We start from the raw sequence: 19,396 nt of genomic DNA on the forward strand, positions 1-19,396 counted from the left end.
TCTTTCCTATAATGAGGCAATCTGAACTGCACACAATGCAACATGACTTTCCAGATTTTATTTTCAGTGGCCTGACTGATGATGGCAAGAAAGCAGCAATCCCTCTTTTCCACCTAATTCACATTTGTCCTTTTCAGAAAGATATAGACCTGCACCCCCAAGACATAAAAGTACTATGTTCCCAAGAATCCTGCCACTTACTGTATATTTTACTTTTACATTTGACCTCCCAGACTTCAGCATCTCACATTTGTCCAGATTAAACTCCATTTCAATTTCTTAGCCCAATTTTCCATTTTACAAACAATAGAGGTCCCAGCACTGATAATTTTCCAGGAAGTGACATGGTATGTTGATGAGGTGCATTTAATGTGGTTGATATAAAATGTAAATCAGACTTTTGGCAGAATGGATAAGGGTAAAAGTCCATCAGATCTAAGAAAGATCAGCAAGCTGGACTTGAATCTGCCTACTACCAGGAAACAAAAGTTTAAACCTTTCAGATATTTTTGTGGTTAGAAAGTTGCTACTAGAAGGATTCCAAATGATTCAGTATATAGTCCCCTGCTTTTTATTGCACATGACAATGCTTTAGAATTGAACGTAAGGGGAATTATGAAGAAGTTTTCAGATAATACAGAAATATACAAATATAATACAAAAATTTTCAAAAATCAGCCACCTCGTTGACAGTAAAGAGGAATACATTACGCACTCGAGGGATTGAAATGATTTTTCTATCGAATAGAAAGTGGTGAATGAAACTTAATCCAGAGAAATGTGAGATAATGCACCTGGAGAGGTATAACATGACACAGAAATATGACAATAAATGGGCTCAGTGCAGGAGCTGCAAAGTTATGTTGTAGTTATATAAGAAGTTGGTGAGGCTGCACTTGGAGTACAGTGTACTATATTGTCATCTTGTTACAGGAAAGATAGAACATAAATATCTATAGCACAATACATGCCCTTCGGCCCACACAGCTGTGCCGAACATGTCCTTACCTTAGAAATTGTCTAGTGTTACCCATAGACCTCTACTATTCTAAGCACCATATAACTATCCAGGAGTCTCTTAAAAGACCCTATCATATCAAGTCAAGTCAAGTCACTTTTATTGTAATTTCGACCATAACTGCTATGTACAGTGCATAGTAAAAATGAGACAACGTTTTTCAGGACCATGGTGTTACATAACACAATACAAAAACTAGACTGAACTACGTAAAAAAAAACAGAGAGGAAAAAAAACAACTACACTAGACTACAGACCTACCCAGGATTGCATAAAGTACACAAAACAGTGCAGGCATTACAATAAATAATAAACAGGACAATAGCTGTAAGGTGTCAGTCCAGGCTCTGGGTATTGAGTCTGATAGCTTGGGGGAAGAAACTATCACATAGTCTGATCATGACAGCCCAAACGCTTCGGCACCTTTTCCCAGACAGCAGGAGGGAGAAGCGTTTGTATGAGGGGTGCGTGGGGACCTTCATAATGCTGTTTACTTTGCGGATGCAGCGTGTAGTGTAAATTTCTATGATGGCGGGAAGAGAGACCCTGATGATCTTCTCAGCTGACCTCACTATCCACTGCGGGGTCTTGCAATCTGAGATGGTGCAATTTCTGAACCAGGCAGTGATGCAGCTGCTCAGGATACTCTCAATACAACCCCTGTAGAATGTGATGAGGATGGGGGGTGAGAGATGGACTTTCCTCAGCCTTCGCAGAAAGTAGAGACGCTGCTGGGCTTTCTCTGCTATGGAGCTGGTGTTGAGAGACCAGGTGAGATTCTCCGCCAGGTGAACACCAAGAAATTTGGTGTTCTTAACGATCTCTACCGAGGAGCCATCGATGTTCAGCGGGGAGTGGTCGCTCCATGCCCTCATGAAATCAACAACCATCTCTTTTGTTTTGCTCACATTCAGAGACAGGTTGTTGGCTCTGCACCTCCTCTCTGTAAGCTGACTCATCGTTCTTGCTGATGAGACCCACCATCCACCACCATCGGCAGCAGCCCATTCCACGCACTTACCACTCTCTGCGTAAATAAAACTTACCCCTGACATCTCCTCTGTACCTACTCCCAAGCACATAAACATGTGCTCTCTTGTGGCAGCCATTTCAGCCCTGGGAAAAAGCCTCTGACTATCCACATGATCAATACCTCTCATCGTCTTATACACTGCTATCAGGTCACCTGGCATCCTCTGTCACTCCAAGGAGTAAAGGCCAAGTTCACTCAACCTATTCTCATAAGGCATGTTCCCCAATCCAAGCAACATCCTTGTAAATCTCCTCTGTACCCTTTCTATGGTTTCCACATCCTTCCTGTAGTGAGGCAACCAGAACTGAGCACAGTGCTCCAAGTGGGGTCTGACCAGGGTCCTATATAGCTGCAACATTACCTCTCGGCTCTTAAATTCAATACTATGATTGATGAAGGCCAGTGCACCGTATGCCTTCTTAACCACACAGTTGACCCATGCAGCAGCTTTGAGTGTCCTATGGACTCGGACCCCAAGTTCCCTCTGATCCTCCACACTGCCAAGAGTCTTACCATTAATACTATATTCTGCCATGATATTTGACCTACCAAAATGACCTACCGACACACTTATCTGGGTTGAACTCCATCTGCCATTTCTCAGCCCAGTTTTGTATGCTATCAATGTCCCGCTGTAACCTCTGACAACCCTTCATACTATCCACAACGCCCCCAACCTTTCTGTCATCAGTAAATTTACTAACCCATCCCTCCACTTCCTCATCCAGGTCATTTATGAAAATCGCAAAGAGTAGGGGTTCTGGAACAGATCCCAGAGGCACACCACTGGTTATCAACCTCCATGCAGAATATGACCAGTCTACAACCACTCTTAGCCTTCTGTGAGCAAGCCAGTTGTGGATCCACAAAGCAATGTCACCATTTCATCCCATGCCTCCTTACTTTCTCAATATGCCTTGCATGGGATACCCTAACAAATACCTTGCTGAAAATCATATACACTACATCTACTGCTCTACCTTCATCAATGTGTTTAGTCACATCCTCAAAAAATTCAGTCAGGCTCGTAAGGCACGACCTGCCTTTGACAAAGCCATGCTGACTATTCCTAATCATATTATGCCTCACCAAATGTTTATAAATCCTGCCTCTCAGGATCTTCTCCATCAACTTGCCAACCAGTGAAGTAGGAATCACTGGTCTTTAATTTCCAGGGCTGCCTCTACTCCCCTTCTTGAATAAGGGAACAACATCCACCACCCTCCAATCCTCCGGAACCTCTCCCGTCCCCATTGATGATGCAAAGATCATTGTCAGAGGCTCAGCAATCTCCTCCCTCACCTCCCACAGTGGCCTGGGGTACATCTCGTCTGGTTCCAGTGACTTTTTCAATTTGATGCTTTCCAAAAGTTCCAGCACATCCTCTTCCTTAATATCTACATGCTCAAGCTTTTCAGTCCGCTGTCAGTCATCCCTACAATCACCAAGATCCTTTTCCGTAGTGAATACTGAAGCAAAAGTATTCACTAAGTACCATCGCTATCTCCCCCAGTTCCATAGACACTATTCCACTGTCACACCGTCCTATTCTCTCACATCTTATCCTCCTGCTCTTTGCATACTTGTAGAATGCCTTGGGGTTTTCCTTAATCCTGTCCACCAAGGCCTTTTCATGGCCCCTTCTGGTTCTCCAAATTTCAATCTTAAACTCCTTCCTGTTAGCCTTATAATCTTCTAGATCTCTAACATTACCTAGTTTTTTGAACCTTTTGTAAGCTCTTCTTCTTGACAAGATTTACCACAGCCTTTGTACACCACGTTTCCTGTACCCTACCACCCTTTCCCTGTTTCATTGGAGTGTATCTATGCAGAACTCCACGCAAATATCTACTGAACATTTGCCACATTTCTTCAATAGATTTCCCTGAGGAGATCTGTTCCCAATTTATGCTTCCAAGTTCCTACCTGATAGCTTCATATTACCCCTTACTCCAATTACACGCTTTCCTAACTTGTTTGTTCCTATCCCTCTCCGATATTAAGGTAAAGGAGATAGAATTGTGATCACTATCTCCAAAATGCTCTCCTACTGAGAGATCTGACACCTGACCAGGTTTATTTCCCAATACCAGATCAAGTACAGCCTCTCCTCTTGTAGACTTATCTACATATTGTGTCAAGAAACCTTCCTCAACACACCTAACAAACTCCACTCCATCTAAACCCCTCGCTTTAGGGAGATGCCAATCTATATTTGGGAAATTAAAATCTCCCACTACGACAACCCTATTATTATTACACCATTCCAGAATCTGTCTCCCTATCTGCTCCTCGATGTCCCTTTTACTATTGGGTGGTCTATAAAAAACATCCATTAGAGTTATTGACCCCTTCCTGTTCCTAACTTCCACCCACAGAGACCCCGTAGACAATCCCTCCATGACTTCCTCCTTTTCTGCAGCCGTGACACTATCTCTGATCAACAGTGCCATGCCCCCACCTCTTTTGCCTCCCTCCCTGTCCCTTCTGAAACATCTAAAGCCTGGCACTTGGAAGTAACCATCCCTGAGCCATCCAAGTCTCTGTAATGGCCACTGCATCATAGATCCAAGTACTAATCCACACTCTAAACTTATTCACTTTGTTCATAATACTCCTTGCATTAAAATAGACACATCTCAATCCATTGGTTTGAGTGCATCCCTTCTCTATCACTTGCCTATCCTCCCTCTCGCACTGCCTCCAAGCTTCCTCTATTTGTGAGCCAACCGCCTCTTCAGTTCGGTTCCTAACCCCCAGCAAATCTACTTTAAACTCTCCCCAATAGCCTTAGCAAACCAGGATATTGGACCCCTGGGATTCAAGTACAACCCATCCTTTTTGTACATGTCACACCTGCCCCAAAAGAGGTCCCAATGATCCAGAAATCTGAATCCCTATCCCCTTGCTCCAATTCCTCAGCCACACATTTATCCTCCACCTCATTCTATTCCTATACTCACTGTCACCTGACACAGGCAGTAATCCCAAGATTACTACCTTTGTGGTCCTGCTTTTCAACTTCCTTCCTAACTCCCTGTAGTCTGTTTTCAGGACCTCCTCCCTTTTCCTACCTATGTCGTTTGTACCAATATGCACCACGACCTCTGGCTGTTCTCCTTCCCATTTCAGGATATCATAGACGCGATCAGAAACATCTGGCACCCTGGCACCTGGGAGGCAAACTACCATCTGTATTTCTTTCCTGCATCCACAGAATAGCCTGTCTGACCCCCTATCTATAAAGTCCCCTATCACTACTGCTATCCTCTTCCTTTCCCTACCCTTCTGAGCCACAGGGCCAGAGGTACGACCACTGTTACTTCCCCCGATATGCTGTCCCCCCCAACAGTACTCAAACAGTAGTATTTATTGTTAAGGGGGAACAGCCACAGGGGTGATCTCTAGCATCTGCCTCTTGCCCTTCTCTCCTGAGTGTTATCCACTTATCTGTCTCCCGAGGCCCTGGAATGACTATATGCCTGTAGCTCCTCTCTATCACCTCCTCACTCTCCCTGACCAGATGAAGGTCATCAAGCTGCATCTCCAGTTCCCTATCGTGGTCCCTAAGGAGCTGCAGCTCGATGCACAGGACTTCCCACATCTGACACCAAGCACAGAACACTGGCCTCACACACATTCTTCCTGCCTATATTCTACACAGGCAACCTAAATCGTTATAGATGTTGTTGAACCAGAAAGATTGCAGAAAAGATTTACCAGGACGTTGCCTGGTCTTCGGGGCCTGAATTACCAGAAGAGTCAAAGTTGAATTGTTACATGCACAAGTACACATATACATGCACAGGTGCAATGTAAAATTTACTTGCAGCTGCATCATAGGCATATAACGTCATATAAGCATTATTCACAAAAAATATATAAATTAAGAATAAATTATACATAACATTTACAAGAAAGCATAATTATAATAATAAAAAAACAAAATTTATTTTAGTGCAAAGTGGTCATGGAGTTGCTAATTGTTGGACTTTATTCCCTGCGACATAGGGGATTAAAGCGGTGACCTGATAGAGGAAGGTAAGATCAAAATATGAATAAAGGTACGACAGGGTGAAGGCACATAATATTTTCCTCAGGGAAGCAGTTCTGACAGCAAGGCATAGATTTAAGAAAAAAGGCAAGTAATTTTAACAGAGGAAGCTGCCAGAAAGAGTGATTGAGGCAGGCTCATTAACAATGTTTCAATGCCATCAGATAACTCCATGGATAGGAAAGGTTTATAGGACTTCAGGCCAAACGTGGGCAGCTGGGATTAGCTCACTGGGCAACACAATTGGCATGGATGAATGAGGCCGAAGGCCCTAGTTCCATGTTGCATTACTCTATATGTTGAAATATTTTTGGCATTCGGAATATTTATGTTGTTAATTAAATAATTTTGATTTTTAAGTGCTTTTGTAACAGTGACTGTGGAATTAATAACTTATTTTTAAAAATAGCACTGGTTAATTAATTGACACACACAAAATGCTGGAAGAACTCTGCATGTCAGGTGGCATCCAATGAGGGAAATAAACAGTTGATGTTTCAGGTTGAGGGTGTATGTGTTGCTCAAGATTAACAGCATCTGCAGAATCTCTTGCTTCTGTCTTGGTATCATTGTGTTTGCTGTCCATGAATTTCTGAACTCAAACAAAGATCTTGAGCCTTATCCAATGTAGCAACGGGTACCCTCACTAAAGCAAAGTTATACTGTAGCCACCTACTCTTCAAAGGCTAGATCATTTCCCTGTTTAGCCTCCACAGCAAGTTTAGCTGCCAGTACCCACTTCTGAGTGGTGGGACCTCCCCGACCAGCACCAAGGAGGAGATCCTTCCTGCCAACAAAGTAGTTTAAACACAGTTCATTTACTTTTAGTGATATACATTTAAATTTAGATATAATTCTTAAAATATATTTAAAACTCACAGAGGATTTCTATCTTATGAAATATTTCTAAGTTACAAATAATTTCCAAAACATACAAACTCATACCAATGAGTTGCAGAAATTGAAGACAGAGAAGTGAATTTAGTGCCCCCACGTTTCTGTAATTTTTCTTGTCATTTCTTGACCCCTGGAAGTGTAGCTGCTGTATTAGAAAACTGAGCTTGGCAAAAAGGCCCCTTGGGTTCTGGATAGTGAATATCTATCCCAGTTCAATAATGTCCTTCACAAATGTCACTTGCTTCTTTTATCCAGCCTGATCTACATTCAACACCAAATTCCACAGTAACCTGGTTTACTCTTAACTGCCCTCTGAAATGGCTTTGAAGTCACTCAGTTGTATCAAACTTCGATATTCAAATGTAATTACATTCGGCAGACTATGCAGCACTAACTTCACCACCTGATTCTGATATGGCAAAGGCACTCTCAGCCTAAAGACCATTGGAGAGTACTATTCCTGAACAGCTGGATATAAGGGCAATCTATCAGTCTGTACCTCGAATTCCAATTCACATTCATCTAGAAGCTCCTTAAAGCTCCTTTGCAATTACTCCATTACAGTCATGTTTTTTTTTGTCAATGTGGTGAGCAGGGCTATGATTCTTTAAATGGGGTCCAATTAGTAATGTTAATTCTATGCCTTTGGTAATAAATGCAACTTTCCTGCATGCCTTTTTAACTGCTTTTGACCTGTTCCACAGCTAGTCAAGCAGAAACCTGCAGTAGTTATACTCAGGAAATCATATGCGACAGCCAGATTCCTTAATTGTGATTACCACCAGTAGAATTGTAGAGGTTGTGCTATTGAAGAACATTTGATGAATATGTATAGTGCATTCATAGACACTATAGTCATGGTGCACAGGAGCTGAAGGAGGTAAATGGGATTCCTATGAAACAGACCGATTTACCCTTATGAGAAGGAATTGAAGTATTGTTTGATCTGCATTTATCATTCAGTTTTTTTAATATGCTTTGTGGATGGTGGAAAGGCTCTTGAGAATTCAGTGGGTGAGTGACTCATAGCAGGGCATCCAACTTTTGACTTGTAGCCACGGTAAATGTGTTTGGTCATACCGAGTTTCTGATTAATAATGACTTCAGGAAATTGATATTGAGCAACACAGCACAAGTACTGCTATTGAAATTTAATAGTAGGCGGATGGGTTGTTGCGTTTGAAAACAGCCATTACCTGGTACAACAAAGAATCTGCTTCAGAAGCTCAGCAGGTCAAGCAACATCTGTGGGAGGAAAACATTGTCAACATTTTGGGTCGAAACCATGCATCAGGAGTGAGAGCAGAGAGGTCAGATTGACAGCAAAGGGAGGAATAGGAGAGTGGCAAGTGGTTCCAATTGTTGTTCAACTCTCCTTTTTCCTCTGTTGGTTCCCATTCTCATCTTCTTTACTCCAGCTCGAGCTCTGGTAGTGCTTCGTGTTCCTGCTTACCTCCCTTCAGTGGTTGTTTCCCACCTTGAGACTCTCCTCCCCCCATCTTGCTCCATCTATGTCCTGACGAAGGGTCTCAGCCCGAAACATTGACTGTTCATTTCAACGGATGCTGCCCGACCTGCTGAGTTCATCCAGCTTGTTTGTATGTGTTGATTTGACCACAGCATCTGCAGTCTCTTGTATATCAATAGCCTTCCTATAATGAAGTGACTGGAACTGAACACAATAGCTCCAATCAAGTGTCATATAACCAAAATTTTAACGAGCTGCAACGTTACCTCGCAGCTCTTGAACTCAACACCCAATTAATGGAGGCCAGCACTCCATATACCTTCTTAAAACCCTATCAACTTGTGCGGCAACTTTGAGGGTTCTCAGGGTGTGGACCCCAAGATCCTTCTGTTCTTCCACATTTAAAGCATCCAGCCTTCAACCTTGTACTCTGCCCTCAAGTGTATCACTTCACACTTTTCCAGATTGAACTCCATCAGCCGCTTCCCAGCTGATCTTTGCAAATTGTCCATGTCCCAGTGTAACCTAGGACAACCTTCTGCAATATCCATAACACCACCAACCTTTATGTCACTAACAAACTTATAACCCACCCTTTAGAAAATACACAAAAAGCAGAGGTCCCAGAACAGATCTCTGCAGAACATCACTAATCACTATCCTCTAGGCAGAACAACTTCAATCTACTACCCATCCTCTGTTTTCTGTGGGCAAGCCAATTCTGAATCCATGCAGCCACATTTCCTGAACCCATGCTTCCTGACTTTCTGAATGAGCCTAGCACAGGAAGTGTTACTGAAATCCATAATCTCTGCTCTACCTTCAATTTGTTTTGTAACTTTAAGGAATTCATTTGGGCTTGTGAAGCATAATTTCCCCTCACAAACCATGATACTGACTATCCCTAATCAGACAATGCTTCTCCAACTGCTCATAATCCTGTCCCTAAGAATCCTCTCCAAAGGTTTGCCCACCACTGATATAAGGCTCACTGGTCTATAATTCCCAGGGTTATCCCTATTACCTTTCTTGAACAAAGGAATAACATTTACCACCAATCTTCTGCTACTACTCCTGTGGCCGGTGAAAACACAGTGATGATCATCTAAGGCACAGCAATCTCTTCTCTTGCTTCCCATAATGATCTGGGGTATATCCCATCCAGAACCAGAGACTTATAGTACTGTGTAAAAGTCTTAGGTACATACATATAGCTAGGGTGCCTAAGATTTTTGCACAGTACTGTAGTGATCTTATGAATTGCATTGTACTGCTACCACAAAATAAAAACAAACCATGACATGAGAGTGATGGTAAACCTGATTCTGATATGTGTCCTTATTATAGACTGAGAGTGGGAAGGGGGCACGGAGAGGGGAATCATGCTTGCTTAGGCGAAGGGGAAGGAAGAGGAGAGGGAGCAGGAAGCACCAGAGAGACATTCCATAATGATCAATAAACCAATTGTTTGGAATCAAATGACCTTGTCTGGTATTTCAGTGTGTGTACCCTTACTACTTCCCACCCCAGCATTCTTTCTGTGCCACATGTCCCACACCCCTCCCACAGCATTCCACCTTAGCCATTCCCAACATCCTTTGCTCTTGCTAGATTTAAAAACTCGCTCTCTGCTCCACCTGGAAAAATACAGTACTGTGCAAAAATCTTAGGCACCTTAGCTATATATATATGTGTGTGTGTATGTGTGTGTGGGTGCGCGCGCGCGCCACGCGCCTGGACTGTTGCACGGTATTGTATCTACCTAATGTTAACTCAAGGGACTTGTTTATCCTAATATTTGGTAACAATCTTCCAATCCTCTCTGAGTTTATTCATTGCAGCAGATAAAAGGTTAAAGGAAAATGTTGCACTCTTGTTCAAAAATGCATGTAAATACCAACGTAGCTGATCAATTTAAGATTGGGAGGGCAGCTTTTAAAATCAGGGAAAACATTAATAGTCTTTTGGAGAAAACTGAAGTAGTAAATAAAAAACAGATTTGTCAAAAGCAAATCAGATCTAACTGATAGGATTGAGTTTTATGTCGAGACTAGACTGCTTGGTTACAATAGCATAGGGAAATGTCATATTTCCTTTTTTTTTTAAAGAGTTTGATTAAATTCCATGTAAAAGGTAAAGTTGGAGTCCATGGAATAAAAGGTGATGGGCAGAAACAGAATCCAGAGAGTACTGATAAATCTAGAGTTAAACAATACAGTTGGTAATAAACTTAAATGATGTAGATAATATTGGTCCAGGGAAAGAATGGGCAGTTACCTGGAGAATCAAAGGCTGCAATCATGCATAAATAGATGCCTTACACCTCTGCTTTGGTGACTGTACTGATCTATAGCTCGTTACTAGAAGGAAATGTGGATGGTCCCCAGAGAGGTGATGAAGGGAGGGGAAATGGTGACAGGAATTCATCTCATATTCTTTGATTTCCCAGCTGGTAATACACTTTTCTCCCAGTTAGTTACCTGCCATTAGAACCCTGCATTTGTTCAAGTGGAGTAAACTTTGAAGGGGCCTTCATTGCTTCCAGCATATAGGTGAAGCACATATTAAACCATGGATTTGAGCATCCTTTTAAAGTTCAAAGTAAATTTATTATCAAAGTACATGTATATCACCATATACAACCCTGAGATTCATTTTCTTGTGGCATACTCAATAAATCCATAGAATTATAACCATGATAGAATCATCTTGGGTGTTCAACCAGAGTGCAAAGGACAGTAAACTGCAAATACAAAAAGAAAGAAATAATAAGAATAAATAAGGAACAAAAATTGCGAACATGAGATGAATAGTCCTTGAAAGTGAGTCCATTTGATGTGGGAACATTTCAATGATGGCGCAAGTGAAGTTGAGTGAAGTTATCCCTTTGGTTCAAAAGCCTGATGGTTGAGGGGTTAGAACTGTTCTTGAACCTGGTGGTGTGAGCTTGAGGTTGCTGTACCTTCTGCCTGATGGCAGCAATGAGAAGAGAGCATGTCCTGGGTAGTAGGGGTCCCTGATCATGGATGCTGCTTCCCTGAGACAGCATTTCATGTACTCTCAAACTTACACTTTTGAAGGCCTCTCTTTTACCAAGTATACCTTTGCCAGAAAACAACCTGTCCAATCCATACTTGCCAGATCCCTTCTGATACCATCAAAATAGGCCTTTCTCCAATTTAGAATCTTAACTCGTTGACCAGACCTATCTTTTTGCATAATTACCTTGGAACTAAGGGCATTATGATCACTAGATGCAAAGAGTTCCCCTACACAAACTTGTGTCACCTGTCCTGTCTCATTCTCTATAGGAGATCTAGTATCATACTCTCTCTATTTGGGACTTCTCTGTACTGATTAAGGAAACTTTCATGAACATATTTGACAAACTCTTACCCATCCTGCCGCTTTACAGTATGGGAGTCCCAGTCAATATATAGAAAGTTCAAATCACTTGCTATCTCAACCTTGTGCTTCTTGCAACATTCTGCAATCTCTACAAATTTGATTCTCGAAATCCCATGGACTGTTGGGTGGTCTTTAATATAATCCCACTTAATAGTCATAGCTTTCTTATACCTCAGTTCTACCCACGAAGCCTCTCTAATGAGCTTGCCAGTCTGACTGAGTATGCCGTGACATCTTCCATGACTAGAAAACCACCTATCCTTGTTTAATGCCTCCCACTCTATCATGCCTAAACAACAGAACCCGGCCTATCCTGCCCATCCTGCAACCAAGTCTCACTAATGGCTACAGTGTCATCATTCGACATGCTGATCCATGCCTTGAGCTCATTTGCCTTTCCTACAATACTACTTGCATTGAAATATACGCAGCTCAGAACAGTAGTCCCACCATGCTTAAACTTTTGACTCCTGACCTTATACATAGGCTTATCAAGCTCGTTCTCCACAACCACTCCACTATCTGTCCTGGGTCCCATCATCCTACAACTCTAGTTTAAACCCCCCCCACCGTGCAGCACCCGCAAACCTTCCCACCAGTATATTAGTTCCTCTCCAGTTCAGGTTCAAACATCCCTTCTGTCCAGGTCGCACCTCCCCTGGAAGAGAGCACAATGATCCAAAAATCTGAAGCACCGACTCCATAGCTGCATGTTAAACTGTATGATTTTCCTTTATGCAACACACACAAAAAATTTCCTTTTTCTGGCTGCATTAGCATGTGGTATGGGTAGCAATCCTGAGATAACAACCCTGGAAGTTTTGTCCTTTAACTTAGCACCTAACTCCCTGAACTCACTTTGCAGGGCCTTATCATGTCACTGGTATCAACGTGGCCCGTGACCTCTGGCTGCTTACCCTCCCACTCAATCCAAGATGTCCCTAACCCTGGTACCCAGGAGACAACAAACTATCCAGGAATCTCGTTCTCATCACTAGGACATCCTGTCTGTTCCCTTATCCAACAAATCCTCTTTCACCAGCTTCCTCCTTACCTTCTGAGTGACAGAGCCAGACTGAGTGCCAGATATATGCTCATTGTTGCTTCTCTCTAGTAGGTCATTCTTCCCCCCTCCTCTCCCAATCCCCAACAATATCCAAAGCGGTATACTTATTTTCAAGGGGAATGGCCACAGGGGTATTCTGCGCTGGCTGCCTATTCCATTTCACTCTCCTGCCAGTCACCCAATACCTGCCCCCTATAACTTAGGGGTGACTACCTACTTGCATTTCCTAACTATCACCTCCTCTTTCTCCTGTATGAGCCAAAGCCCGTCAAGCTGCAGCTCAGTGCATTTTGTGCGGATATAGTTATCGAGGAGATTGTGGGTGTCACAAAGTTCCCACATCTCACACAAGGAACATACTCTCAACAAGGAACTCTCGACCCACTCTCAACGCACTAGCTATGTACTAACAGAAAAAGATATTACTGGAAGTTTACTTGAGCCCAAGGCTATGCTTGCCTAAACTTGTTAAGCCAAAGCCAGACCACTCTAACATTACCCCACTCACACAATTCCCACTCTGCTTACACCTTCTTTCTTTTTGTTGACTCAAGCAGTGACTCAGTCCTGATGAGACCTGCAGTTTTCAAGTAGCTTCTGCCCTGTTAGATGTCGCTCTCTCACTCGCTACTTCAAACATCTATATCTTAATCTGAGTGCAGTTAAAATCTTATTTGATTGCAGCTGAAACTTTATAGATAGTGGTCAATATTTTATTTTAGGCCTATAGGCGGAATTCTGCTGGCATGCAACCAATTTATAAATAGATTGCAATTAAAATATCACTAGATTGCAAACGAAATTCTGTTTTTTACAGATCCTTTTTTTTCAAAAATAGCAATATTTAGTAGTTTCTTTCACTCTTGTACTTCCACCAGATGGTGTGTTGAAACAGAACTAGGCAAATTTCTTGGACATCTTGGAATTTATTTATGAAACTCTTACCTCCTTTTAAGCTTGCAGCTAAAATTTCTACTTCATCTGGGATTCTTCTGAATCCTTAATTCTTCACAACCATCTTTGCCGTCTATGCCAAATCGTTGGATTCTGAGGTTTTTGATCCAAGGTTCTTTTGGAAGTCAAGAATGAGATATAATCTTGATTCACAATAATTTTTATTAAGCATTGTTGTGCAAATTGCTTCTAATCAAGATTGTTTAATGTCATTTCCTGTACACAAGTGTAAGGAAAACAGAATAATTATTACTCTCAATCCGATGCAGCACAAGAAAAACACAGAAAAATATAAAGAACACAATAATAATAATAAAAAAACATCCAATAAATATTGTTACGAACCCCGTAACTGGGTCACTTACCAGCAAAGATAGAGGGGTCCGTTGAAGTCTGATGGTATTCTTTTTAACAGTATTTATTAGTAAAAATACACAAAAATAATATCAATGCAAACATACAGATAATATACGTCATCAATACTAAATCTAAAAGTGCGGGTATAATAATAATCAATAAGAAATAGCTCTATCGTTGTCTAGGGGATAATGTAAGTTCATTCAGGCTGCAGCCTTTGTTGGAGAGAGAGAGATTTTTAGAAACTTGCTGGCTTTCCTTTTTATGATTTCGATCCATCGGAGTCTCGTTGGTGTGGCTGTTCACTTGTGGCCTCTCCTTTAGCTAAGCCGTTCTTCCGTGATGAGCCCGCTACCCTGGCAAGGGAGGACGCACATGGGCCCTCACCGGCGTTCGCTATAAAACGCTGTCACTGGCTTTCCAGCGTTTCTCCTGGTGCGTCTCAAGGGGTTGTTCCCCAGACCCTCTTTTATCCTTACTCACGGGGTCTCAGATGTCAGTCAGGTTGGGGTGATGCAATCCCTCAACCAGTTCACTCTGGTCGTCCCCTGAGGGCTTCAATAAATAGTACAGTACTCAATACACAATTCTGTCTCCAAGAGACAATAGCTGTTATCAGGGACTTTGTTTTCGCGGAGGCCAGGACACATTCCAAACCTTGTGGATTCTCTCTCATTTCCTGGGTCCCAGACCCGAATTAATAGCAATCTTGCGATTCTCAAAAAGGAGGGGGCGACTTTGTACCCTTCGGCCCCTCAGAGTTGTGGCACATTCATAACAATATAAATACACAAGATAGCTAATATACATACTGTAGCTTTATTGTGTGTCCAGAAAGTGATGCTGGACTGTACATAAGGTGATTGATAGGAAATAGTTAAGTAGTAGTGGAGTTAGTGGGTGGAGGTGTTGATCAGCTTTACTGCTTGGGGAAAGAAACTGTTTTTGAGTCTTGTGATCCTGGCGTGGATGCTACATAGTCTCTCCCTTATAGGAGTGGGACAAACTGTCCATGAGCAGGTTACTGGTCTTTTTCCGGCACCCTTCTGAATATATGTCCTTGTTGGTGGTAGGTTGGTGCCTGTGATGCGTTGGCAGATTTGACTACCCATTTAGAGCCTTGAAGAACCTGAACCTCTGCCCCCGTACCACTTAAACCACGCATTCATCTGGCCTATCTTTTCATTCTTGGACTAGTGAGCCTGTGGCACCAGGAGTAATCTAGAGATCACCTCTCTGCATTTTAATTTCTTACTTAATTCCCTATCTCATTCTTCAGAACCTCATCCTTAATTCAATCAATGATGCTTGTACCAGTGTTTTGCCCTAGACACCTGGATTTTGCACGTTAATTTAATGAATTAAATTATTTAATGAAAGCAGTACTAATTTTTGAATAGGAAATATAAAATTTTTCATCTTCTTTGCAATATAATTAAATAGTTCTAGGAGATTTTACCCTTGCTTAATAGTTATAAAAAAAAGCAAAAGACAAAATTCCCTGAAATCTTTATAACAAATACAGTTTGATTTAGTTGATTTATATTACTTTCATAGAGATTATTGCGCATATATTTAGAGAAAGCAGTTCATGTTAAAGATTTTGTCTACAATGATTGCCATTAAGTTGAAAACTATATTTTGTGTTCACTGAATAGATGATATTTATATGAAGTCAAATATATCAACTGAAATAGTGATTTTTTTAAAAAAAAATTATTCATTTTTATTCAATTTTGAATCATACTTGCTCATTATGTTATTTACATAAGAGATGGGATGATGATTTCTGTGTGTTCTGGAAGGATTTACCCTGCAAGTGAAAAGATAAGCAATTTAGGACATTTTTTGCATAGAAAGAATATTCTTACTGTAACTGATGTTTATGAAAAGGCATTTAAGGCAGTTAACAAAGGTTCAAGTGCCTAAAGACATTTGATTTGCTAAAGAGTTGATTATTATAATGATATGAATTTTCATTATGGTGGTAAGTGCCAATGGCAAAATACTTGCTTTGGGTGTTTTATTTATTGCAGTTTATTCCTGTTACAAATAATTCATTTTGAACATTCTTCCTTTTCATGCATCTGATTTTACTTTGAATCAACAAATACTATATCTCTAAATAAAATTGTAACTTGAACACAAAATATGCACATGATAAAGGTGATTGGTTCTAAACCAGGTGCAAATTATTTTCATCACAAACAAGAGAAATTCTGCAGATGCTGGAAATCCAAGCAACATACACAAAATGCTGGAGGATCTCAGCAAACCAGGCAGATTCTATGGGAAAGAGTACAGCTGACTTTTCAGGAGGACTTCAGCAGGACTGGAGAAAACAAGATGAGGTGTAGAGCTAAAAGATGGGGGGAGAGGGGAGGGATGGGATAGATGAAACTGGGAGGGGGAGGGGTGAAGTAAAGAGCTGGAAAGAAGATTGGTGAAAGAGGTATAGGGTTGGAGAAGGGGGATTCTAATAGGAGAGGACAGAAGGTCATGGAAGAAAGAAAAGGGGGGCACCAGAGGGAAGTGATGGGCAGGCAAGGAGATAAAGTGTGAGAGAGAAAGGGTATGGGGAATGGTGAAAGGGTAGGGAGGGTCAATACTGTACCGGAAGTTCGAGAAATCAATGTTAATGCCATCAGGTTGGAGGCTACCCAGATGGAATATAAGGTGTTGTTCCTCCAATGTAAGTGTGGCCTCATCACAACAGTAGAGGAGGCCATGGATAGACATATTGGAATAGGAATGGGAAGTGAAATTGAAATGGGTGGCCACTGGGAGATACTGCATTTTCTGGCGGATGGAATGTAGGTATTTGGTGAAGCGGTCTCCTAATCTACACTGGTCTCATCGATATACAAGAGGCCACATCGGGAGCAGTGGACACAGTATATGACCCCAACAGACTCACAGGTGAAGTGTTGCCTCACCTGAAAGGACTGTTTGGTGCCCCAAGTGGTATTGAGGAGGGAGGTGTAGCACTTGTTCTGCTTACAAGTATAAGTGCCAGGAGGGAGATCAGTAGGGAGGGACGAATGGACAAGGAAATCATATGGAAAGCAGAAAGTGTGGGAGAGGAGGAGGGAAATATGTGCTGGGTAGTGGGATCCTGTTGGAGATGGCCGAAGCTGCAAAGAATTATGTGTTGGGCGCAGAAACTGGTGGGGTGGTAGGTGAAGACAAGAGGAACCTTATACCTGGTAGGGTGGCAGGAGGATGGTGTGAGAGCAACATTGCGTGAAATGGAAGAGATGCAGTTGTGGGCAACGTTGCTGTTGGAAGAAGTGAATCCCCTTTTTTTGAAGAAGGAGGACATCTCCTCCGTTCTGGAATGAAAAGCCTCATCCTGAGAGCAGATGCAATGGAGACAGAGGAATTGAGAGAAGGGGGTGGCATTTTTACAAGTAACAGGGTTTGAAGAGGAACAGTCCACCTTTTAATTCTACTACTCTTCTGTTTTTCTCCAGTCCTGCTGAAGGGTCTCAGCCCGAAATGTAGACTGTATTCTTTTCCATAGATGTTGCCTGTCCTGCTGAGTTCCTCCAGTATTTTGTGTGTGTTGCTTGCAAATTATTCTCTTTGGGTTATAGTGCTAACAGGGAAAATGTGGTTCATATAATTCAATCATTTTGTTTAAAGGTGTTTTAGATCATCTTGAACATACATATTTCATCACTATTGCACTGTTTTTTGTGTCAGATGTATGAACTTATTGCCGCTCCATAGACCCATTCACCTTGCGAATGTAGTTTTGAAATAGCTATGAGGCTGCTGATGTGATTGTAATGGATAACAGTTGTTTTACTTCTATCTTGCCACATTTTTTATTGCAGTCAGATTTGATAAAGATGCTAATCGTTACTGGGATGAATTCTACAAAGCTCATCAAAACAAATTCTTCAAAGATCGCAGATGGTTGTTCATGGAATTTCCTGAGCTCCTACCACAGAAAACACACAAATATAATGAAATTGACCTTGAATCAAAAAGTACTTCCATATTATGTTCACATGTTTCCTTGCAAACACAAACAAAATTGGATGGTATTATCAGAATGCATGCTACACCATTTGAAACTCCACAGATAGCTGATTCTGTGGAGAGAACAAGAACCAATGAAGGCATGAAATTGGATGATAAAAAACAAGACCAGCAATGGACAGACAGACTAAAGGATCAAGGATATTTTCCTGGTACTGATTTCACATTCAAGATTTTTGAGGTATGTTATCAGAACCAAAAGTAAGGAGCTCTGTATTTTTCTAAACTTGTGCAACATTTTGTTTAACATACAAATTTTATGTAAAATTTCCAACTCAGTATATCATAAGAACTTCAGTAACAATGCATTTCCAAATACTTGAGATCATAGCCCCAAGTTGTTAATGAACATAGCATGACCGGAATAAGAAAATAGTGCTATGAGATATGTGAGAAGCAGATATGAGATGTTTGTTTATGAACTGAGATTAAAATCAAAGTTCGAAGTAAATTTATTATAAAAATACATATATGTACCATATACTACCTTGAAATTCATTTTCTTGCAAGCATTTGCAAGAAAAAGGAAATACAATAGAATTTTACAAAAACAACTATGCATAAACAAAGACAGACAGACAACCAAGGTGCAAAAGAAGAACATCTGTGCAAATAAAAATAATACTAAAAACATGAGTTGTAAGTTCAAAGACAACAAGTCTTTGGAAGTGAATCTGTAGGTTGTAGAATCAGTTCAGAGTAGTGGTGAATGAAGTTACCCACATTGGTTCAGAAGCTTGATGCTAACTGTTCCTAAACCTGGTGCTGTGGGACCTAAGGCTTCTGTACCTCCTGGAGGTAGTAGAGAGAGGAAAGCATGGCCAGTATGATGGGGTCTTTGATGATAGATGATGCTTTCTTGTGCCAGCACTCCTTGTAAATGTGCTCAATAATAGAATGAGAAAAAGTAATTGAGACCCCATTCCTTAATGGTAGAGTTTTTGTTCAAGCACTTCAAGCTAGAAATTCTGCTTTCTTTTAATGAAAATTCCATTGATTTGATGAATAAATCCAAACCCTCTAAGCTGGCATAGTTTCAGGCTTAATTCCTGGTGTATGCATGCTTAAAATAGCATGTAAATATAAACCCAGGC

At 41.3% G+C, this 19,396-nt stretch overlaps 1 protein-coding gene across 7 annotated transcripts in view; it reads left to right on the forward strand.

The window, feature by feature from the left end:
- mettl8 (methyltransferase 8, methylcytidine) overlaps positions 1 to 19,396 on the forward strand; it is an 82,915-nt gene that overhangs the window by 33,902 nt on the left and 29,617 nt on the right. For all 7 annotated transcript variants that reach the window (XM_059966586.1, XM_059966580.1, XM_059966581.1 and 4 more), the window contains exon 4: positions 18,095 to 18,483. In XM_059966586.1, the coding sequence (XP_059822569.1) occupies positions 18,095 to 18,483 (389 nt within the window). The remainder of the gene's footprint in view (positions 1 to 18,094; positions 18,484 to 19,396) is intronic.

Source organism: Hypanus sabinus, chromosome 4 (assembly GCF_030144855.1).
Source record: "Hypanus sabinus isolate sHypSab1 chromosome 4, sHypSab1.hap1, whole genome shotgun sequence".
Classification (NCBI taxonomy): Eukaryota; Metazoa; Chordata; class Chondrichthyes; order Myliobatiformes; family Dasyatidae; genus Hypanus; species Hypanus sabinus.